Source organism: Nicotiana tomentosiformis, chromosome 4 (assembly GCF_000390325.3).
Source record: "Nicotiana tomentosiformis chromosome 4, ASM39032v3, whole genome shotgun sequence".
Classification (NCBI taxonomy): Eukaryota; Viridiplantae; Streptophyta; class Magnoliopsida; order Solanales; family Solanaceae; genus Nicotiana; species Nicotiana tomentosiformis.
Genome location: NC_090815.1, coordinates 119,167,498 through 119,175,894, shown reverse-complemented (window position 1 = coordinate 119,175,894; position 8,397 = coordinate 119,167,498). Strand labels below are relative to the sequence as shown.

At 39.3% G+C, this 8,397-nt stretch overlaps 1 protein-coding gene across 1 annotated transcript; it reads right to left on the bottom strand.

The window, feature by feature from the left end:
• Positions 1–290: 290 nt before the first annotated feature.
• Positions 291–821, bottom strand: LOC138910444 (uncharacterized). The gene has a single exon (XM_070201684.1). The coding sequence runs from the start codon at positions 819–821 to the stop codon at positions 291–293; it is 531 nt and encodes a 176-aa protein (XP_070057785.1).
• Positions 822–8,397: the final 7,576 nt, after the last annotated feature.

Sequence of the window (8,397 nt, the reverse complement as noted above, 5' to 3'; positions counted from 1 at the left end):
CGTTAGTCAAACAAGAGGACATAATAGCTGGTAAAGTAGAACAAGGGCCAAGAAATTCATACCGAAAATGTGGAGGCAATTGCTTCAACTCCAATGGTAGGAGGCTCTTCAATAGAAGGCTTTGTAGGACGAGTTGTCCTATTTTCAATATCCAAAAGATAATTTCTATAGTTGTACCACCCCATTCCTTGCAAAGAGTTCACACATTTCATGAAGCCATCCATCTCGTCATCATCAAAGTTGAGCAAAACGTCCTCCACCATATCACCAACATTGATTGTTGCACTTATTTATTCAACAATAACATCGGTCACCAAGTCCATAAAAGAACACACCTCATTGCTATTTTGTTGTCGCATGGACTTGTATACATAGAATACCATTTTCTCATCACCAACCCGGAATGTAAGTTCTCTGGCTTTAACATCACAAAGAGCCTCCCCTGTAGCAAGGAAAGGTCTCCCAAGAACAATTGACACTTCATAATCAAACTCACAATCTAGAATGACAAGATCCGCCGAAAGAATGAATTTATCAACACCAACCAAGGCATCTTCAATCACTCCCAAGGGAATCTTCATAGTACGATTGGCCATTTTCAATCTCATAGAGGTGGGTATTGGTTTCCCAATTCCCATAGTCTTGGAAACCGAATAGGGCATCAAATTGATACTTGCCCTAATATCACAAAGAGCTTTAGCAAACTCAGCACTTCCAATTGTACAAGGAATCGTTAAAGCACCTGGATCCTCTAACTTAGGAGTCATTGAATGCACAATTGCACTCAATTGATGAGTGACTTTGGTAGTTTCAAAATTCATCGACTGCTTCTTTGTCACGAGATCCGTCATAAACTTGGCATAACCGGGCATTTGTTCCAAAACCTCAACTAATGGCACACTGATTGAGAGACTCTTTATCATTTGAATGAACTTCTTAAATTCATTCTCACCATTATTCTTGGCAAGTCTTTGATGGTATGGAGGTGGAGGCTTAGGCAATAGTGCCTTAGCCTTTTGCACTACCGGCTCCGGTATATCAATAATGTGTTCTTTAGACGGGTTCACCTCCTCTTGAGTTGTTTCCACACTATCATCAATATCAATCTGAACTTCATCATTAGGTTGCACCACATTGTTCGAGATCTCTTCTTCTTGCACTACTTGCTCATCATCCACAAGTTTCCTTTGACTTGAGGTGGGTGCATTCCCACCTCTTCCACTTCTTGTAGTAACGACCATGGCATGCCCCGTGTTATTTCCACCATTTGGGTTTACTATCATGTCACTTGGTAGTGCCCTATTTGGATAAGAATTTAAAGCTTAAGAGATTTTTCCCATTTGAACTTCTAAGTTACGGATTGATGTGTTATATGATGCAAGTTGGGCATCCGAATGGACATTCTTTTCTATCATTTGTTTGAACATATTTTCAATAGGCCTCATCTCATTGTTTAAAGAACTTGAACCATGGGAAGGATGAAAAAGCGGGTTTCTGGGTTGTTGATACATCAAGGGGCCTTTGAAAACCTGAACCCCGATTGCCTTGATTGTTGTTCCATCCGCCTTGATTGTTACCCCCCCCCTCCCCTAATTTTCTTGATTTATTTCCACTCACATTTCCTTAGTTGTTGTTGTTATGCCAGTTCCCTTGATTGTTGTTTCTGCTCCAATTGCCTTGATTGTCTTGAGGTCGCCATTGTTGATGGTTTGGGCCTTGGAAGTTGTTTCTTTGCCCTTGAAAGTTGTTCACATATTGCACTTCCTCTTCTTGTTCATTATAAGAATCATCTTACTCAAAACCACTATCTTCTTGCACATAATTCTCTATTCAATTTTGCACTTGTGGACCCTTGGTCCTCTTCTTGTTCACCATCATGTTCACTCCCTCCATGGCATTGACTTTCTAGGGATTTTTCACTTGATTTAGTTGGGCCTTTGCTAGTTGCGTCATGGTGGTTGTCAATTCGTCATTGGCTTGCCCATGGTCTTACAATTCTTTGTGAAGGTGGATCATATTTGGATCACATTTTGGAACATTGAATCGGGATTTCCGAGCCGATGACGTTTCCGTCATCTCATCCAAAATCTCACACGTCTCCACCTAAGGCATATGCTTGAAGTTCTCACCGGCAAGTTGATTCACTACACATTGTTGGTTGTGTTAATCCCATGATATAAAGTTTGTTGAATCATGTTCTCCGTCATATCGTTATTGGGACATTCCTTAACCATTGTTCTATAGCGTTGATCACATCCAAATCATACCTCAATAGTGATATGAAACAGTCATATGCAATAACAAATACCCAACTAGGAGTCGGGGTCAAATCCACTGGGAGTTAGGATGGGAGTTAGGGGTATATATTTTAATTGAGAAATTGGATTATCCTGATTGCACTTCCACAACACGGAATTGTTTTCTATTTCTACTGTTAATCTAATGATTGTAAGATAAAGAAAATAGACTAGAGATAATTATTTTTAGGATTTTTCCAAATGGATAAAAGGCCTGGGGCTGTGACCATAACCTAAGTGTTTACCTAATAGAATAAAACGTTAATACTTGTTTTGTTGATTGGGGTATATTATAACTCTCAACCCTACATTACTCACTCAACACATCTCGGTCAAAAAGTGATTTTGCCTAATATGGCTTTCTCAAGACCAAATGGGTATCACCCAAAACAGTTAATAAGAGCTCAAATCGGGTTATTACTATATCCAAGTTGAACCCTTTAATCGGGTTAATCAATCTCTTAATTGACCCAATTCCTTGTTAGCTAAGTTATCCTAGACTAGGTCCCTCTTTCTCAAGTAGAGACAAAGTCAAATAGGCATGAACAAATGTTTGCAACCATTAATTCTACAAATAAAGCATGAACTAAGCTAAATAATCAACACCCAATCATAAACAAGCACTAAATTAGATACCCATAAGGTTAACACACTAGGGTTGGATTACAACCCTCGTAAAAATCTAGCATTTCGTAATGGGATTTGAAGAAAATAAGGAGAAAAACTAATTAAACTCATAATGGAAGCTTAAAATGATTAAATCTAATGTAAATACCCCAAAACAATGTAAAACATCCTATAGTAGAAAAGCAAAATAGCTACAACAACTTCAGATGATCAAACTTTTCCTAATTTTGTGAAACTCGTCTATTTATACAAGGCTGAAAATCTCGGACAACAATACCCCTCCGGAGGTTCTACGGCTGCACAATTCCATGTGCGGACCGCAAATTTCTTCATCTGGCAGGAAGTGGAGTTGTGCAGCCACACATTTCTAGGTTGTGGCCGCAAGGTAATTCTTTTGCGGTCGCACAATTCTTGTGAGGTCCGCAATTCACAAAGGCTTCCGGACTTGGTCTTTTGCATACTCTCTGTTCTTTGAATCTTAGCCCAGTTTTGCTGCCACACAATTCATGTGGGGTCCGTACTTTGCGCAAAGTTTTTCTAAACTTCTCTCCTTAGTTTGTGGCTGCAGATGAAATTCTGCAGTCCGCAATTTCTTCTGCGGCCGCAGAATTCCTTCTGTGGACCGCACATTTGTTTCTGTGCCCTTTATTGTCTTGTGCTTCGGAACACTCCTTTTTAAGTCAGATATTATCTCGGGAGACCAAACTACCAGCATTCTTGCAAATTTGCACAATTTCATTAGTTACGAGAACACAATTCAATTGCTTTTGGACTAAAACATAAGGTAAAATGCGCTAATAAGCATTCAAAATCCCCATTTAACTCCCCAAAACTTAAATCTTTGTTTGTCCTCAAGCAAATAAATTAGTTCCCACCTCTAAAAGTTAATGGACATTTCAACGAGTCAAAGGTGAGCTATCCACATATCAGTTGGGACCAACAATTACCCACACTACTCATGTATTATCAACAAGGCAACAAGTTAAACATTCATGCACATATAGTTCTAATGTGACATTCGAGCTTCAATAATTGACTTTACTCAATAAGGACTCTTGCCCTATCATGTAGTCCATGGTGGACTCCAAACTCTTCCTCCTCTACTTTCTATTTTGCTAGCTCACTTAAGAAATTTAGCACTCAATCCTAAGATTTATGAAAGGTTCAGTCATCTTTCTCAAGAGAATGTCACAAGTACGGCTTCAAGTACTATAGGCTTGCCCCTCTTGTAGATCGCCACTAATGTAATCTCACTCGGTTTGAAATCAAGTAGGACTTCTTTCGGGATGTAATGAAGGCTTTTGGATTAGGGTTGGATACAATATGGGTGAGTGGTTACACCTTTCCTTAAGCACTCCATTTTTTGATTTCTCGGCTCACATTTTTCCAATTCTTAGAGGCACTTTCTTTTCATTGGGGACTAGAAGACTTAACATCTCTTTCTTAATCATTTAATGCTATTTATCCCTTTATGATTTCTCCATGTTTGGGATCATTACCTCTTTTTGAATCTCTTCAACCCTTTCACTTATTCATTTTTTGTATTTTTCTTTTTGTTCTTTTCTTTTCTTGCCTTATCTTTTCATTGAGATCATTTCTTCTCTCTCTTTGTGCCTTGATACCTTTTTCAAGTTCCTCGCCTCTCCCCCAAACTTACATTTTATCCATTTGTTACACAAAAGTGTTAAGGAAAGCTCAGGTGCCAAGATAGGGTCACGACAAAACGGGTAAAGGCTTGTAACATGGTTATCAAATGAGAAAGGCTAGAGGCTCAAAGGGGTTGACTAGGGATAATGACATTGGTAAGCAATACAAAACTCAAACGGGCCAAGGAGGGCCTACAATCACTTTTCAAACCAAGCAAACTTAGGATTTTGCCTTGAAACACATCCGGGCAAGTTCTAGACTCTTCGCACGGATACTTGGATTAGCAACAATTCATCTCACCCTCACGCAACCAGAATGTTAATGAGGATAGAGTCGAGGGACCACAACGACCACATTCAAGTTTTAAAATCACTATGGTCCAATTAAACTACTCGATGATTGCCAAAGTCAACATAAGAGATACGAAGTCACTAACTAGAGCTATTTCTTTCTGAAACCTTGGTTTTAACCATAAGCACGTAGTTAAGAGTGTTGGTACCAATTGGAGCATGTTTGACTCTTCGAGCATGACTTAATTAGGTATTTTTATTCATTACTACTATTATTATTACCAAAACACCAAAAACGGTCTCATTCCCTTTAGAAGGTTGTAATGCCATCCATTGTTGGGACGATTCACCCGATTCACCCAACAATTACCTTTGAAAAGACTCATGGCATTAAGAAAACCAAAGGCTTATTATCTACTAAAACATAAAAAGAAGCTATTAAATCAAACAAAGAAGCTACTAAATCAAACGAAGAATTTATAAAGAAACAAAAATAAGGAAGCTACGAAGAAAACACTACTAAAGATAGAATGAATGTACATAATAAGAGAAAGAGAGAGAATATATACATAATAAGAAAAAAAAAGAATAATAACAAGTTATTACAGTTGCCCTTAGCCCTCTATTAATACTACTTGGTTTTCTAAGGGGATGAGGGGCGAGTGCGGTCGCACAATTTCATGTGCGGTCCGCACTCTGTTACCTGGTGAGCTTAAGTCAGCATCTTGTTTGCGGTTCAGAAAAATTTGTGTGAGACCCTAGATTCCATATTGCGGCCGCATATTTACTTTTGTGGTCGCAAATTGACATTTCCTCTCACAGACCAAACTTCATAGAGTTGACATTTTCCACCTCCCATTTGTGCGGTCCGCAAGAAAATTGTGCGGCCGCAGCGCACTTTTGCTGCAGCAACTATAAATGTGTGGTCTGCACAATTCAACTATGGTCCACAATTCTTGCAACAGTTATCCAGATTTCTATCCACAATTCTTGTAAGTCACACTCATCCCTGTAGCACACTTTAAATCAAGTTAGCACAAAAATAAAACCTAAGTACAAAAGAAGAAAAGAAACATGTGTTGCCTCCCAAAAAGCACATGATTTAACATCGCGGCACGGTGCAGAATACAATCAGTTCAAATGAATGACTTCCATGCGTGGCTATCTACAACTTTCCCCAAATAGTATTTCACCCCGTCACCATTGGCTCGAAATACTTCATTGTCTTTGTTCTTCAAGTCCAAAGCACCAAAAGGTGTCACACCCATAATTTCAAAAGGACCGCTCCATTTAGACTTTAGCTTCCCGGGAAACATCCTCAACCTTGAGTTGAACAACAATACAAGATCGCCCACCTTGAACTCTTTGTTCCAAATGTATTTGTCATTAATATATTTCATCTTTATTTGTACAGGGACACACTTGCATAAGCATGGTACCGTAACTCATCCAATTCATTTAAATGTGCAACCCTCAAGTAAGCGGCTACATCCCAATCAAGATTTAACTTCTTTAGAGTGCACATGGCCTTATGCTCTAGTTCCACAAGAAGAAGCTTTTCCGAACACCAACCGGTATGGAGACATTCTGATAGCTATTTTGTAAGCCGTCCGATTAGCCCATAATGCATCATCTAACTTCTTGGACCAATCCATCCGATTAGCATTCACCATTTTGGACAAAATACTCTTTATCTACCGGTTGGAGACTTCCACTTGACCACTAGCTTGTGGATGATAGTGAGTTGTGACTTTTTGAGTAACATCCTAGTTGCCAAGAAAAGTGTCGAAAGCCTTGTTGCAAAAATGTGACCCCTCATCGCTTATAATGGCCCACGGAGTACCAAACCTTGTAAAAATATTCTTCTTCAAGAATGCCACCACACTTCTCGCCTCATTATTGGGTAGAGCAACGACGTCGACCCATTTGGAAACATAATCAACCACGACCAAGATATAGGTGTTACCACAAGAACTCATAAAAGGACCCATGAAGTCAATACCCCACACATCAAAAATATCAATCTCCAAAATGGTAGTGAGAGGTATTTCATTTTTCATTGAGATTACACAGGCCCGTTGGCATTCATCACATCTTTTCACTAGCTCACTAGCATCCTTATAAAGAGTGGGCCAATAGAAACCACAACTTAGCACTCTGGCTGCCGTTCTTGCTCCACCATGATGTACACCATATGGCAAAGAATGACAAACCCCAAAAGTTTCACCTTGCCCTTCTTCCGGTACATATCTTCTAATTACCCCATTCGTCCAAATCCAGAAAAAGTATGGTTCATCCCAATAATATTATTGACAATCCCGTTTGAGCTTCTTTCTTTGGTTTGAAGAGAACTAATTCGGGATGATTCCACGCACAAGGTAATTTGCTATTTCCGCAAACCATGGCACCTCTTTCATTGAAATAGCCAAGAGTTGATCATCGAGGAAGGAGTCATTAATTTCAAGGCCATAATGCGGCCTCTCATCCTCCTCCAAACGAGACAAGTGGTCCGCTACTTGGTTTTCACTCCCTTTTCTATCTTGGATGTCAATATCAAACTATTGCAATAAAAGCACACATCTTATCAATTGAGCTTTTGAATCTTTTTTGCTCATAAGATAATAAAGTTCCGCCTGATCCGTGTGGATAATGACCTTTGCACCTATCAAGTACGGGCGTAACTTCTCAATTGCAAACATAATGGAAAAGAGTTCTTTCTCTGTAGCATGTAGTTGACTTTGGCACTATTCATGGTCTTACTATCATAGTAGACCCAGTGAAAAATCTTGTTGATGCGTTCCCCAAAACAGCCCCAACCACTACGTCACTTGCATCACACATGAGTTGAAAAGGGACACTCCAATTTGGAGCGGTGATGATGGGGGTAGTTGTCAATTTGAACTTTAACAATTTAAAAGCTCTCATGAAATCATCATCGAAGTTGAACTTAGCATCGTTCTCAAGAAGCTTGCACAATGGGTGCACCACCTTAGAGAAATCTTTGGTGAAATACTGGTAAAACCCCGCGTGACCTAAGAAACTCCGCACACCCTTCATCGAAGTTGGGGTTGGAAGTTTAGAAATAACCTTAATCTTTGCCTTGTCAACATCAATTCCATTCTTTGAGATTTTGTGGCCAAGGACAATGCCTTCCTTGACCATGAAATGACATTAATCTCAATTGAGCACCAAATTTATTTATTCACATATTGCCAACACTTTATATAAATTTGCAAGACAATCATCAAAAGAATCTCCAAACACCGAGAAGTCATCCATGAACACTTCAAGGTAGTCCTCTACCATGTTCGTAAAGATAGCCATCATACACCTTTGAAAAGCCGCTGGTGCATTGCACAAACCAAATGGCATCCGCTTGAAGGCTAAAGTACCATAGGTACATGTAAAGGTTGTTTTCTCTTGATCCTCCGAAGCAATAAGAATTTGTTTATAGCCCAAATACCCATCAAGAAAGCAATAGAATGCACGACAGGCCAATCTATCAAGCATTTAATCTAAGAAAGGAAGTGAAAAAT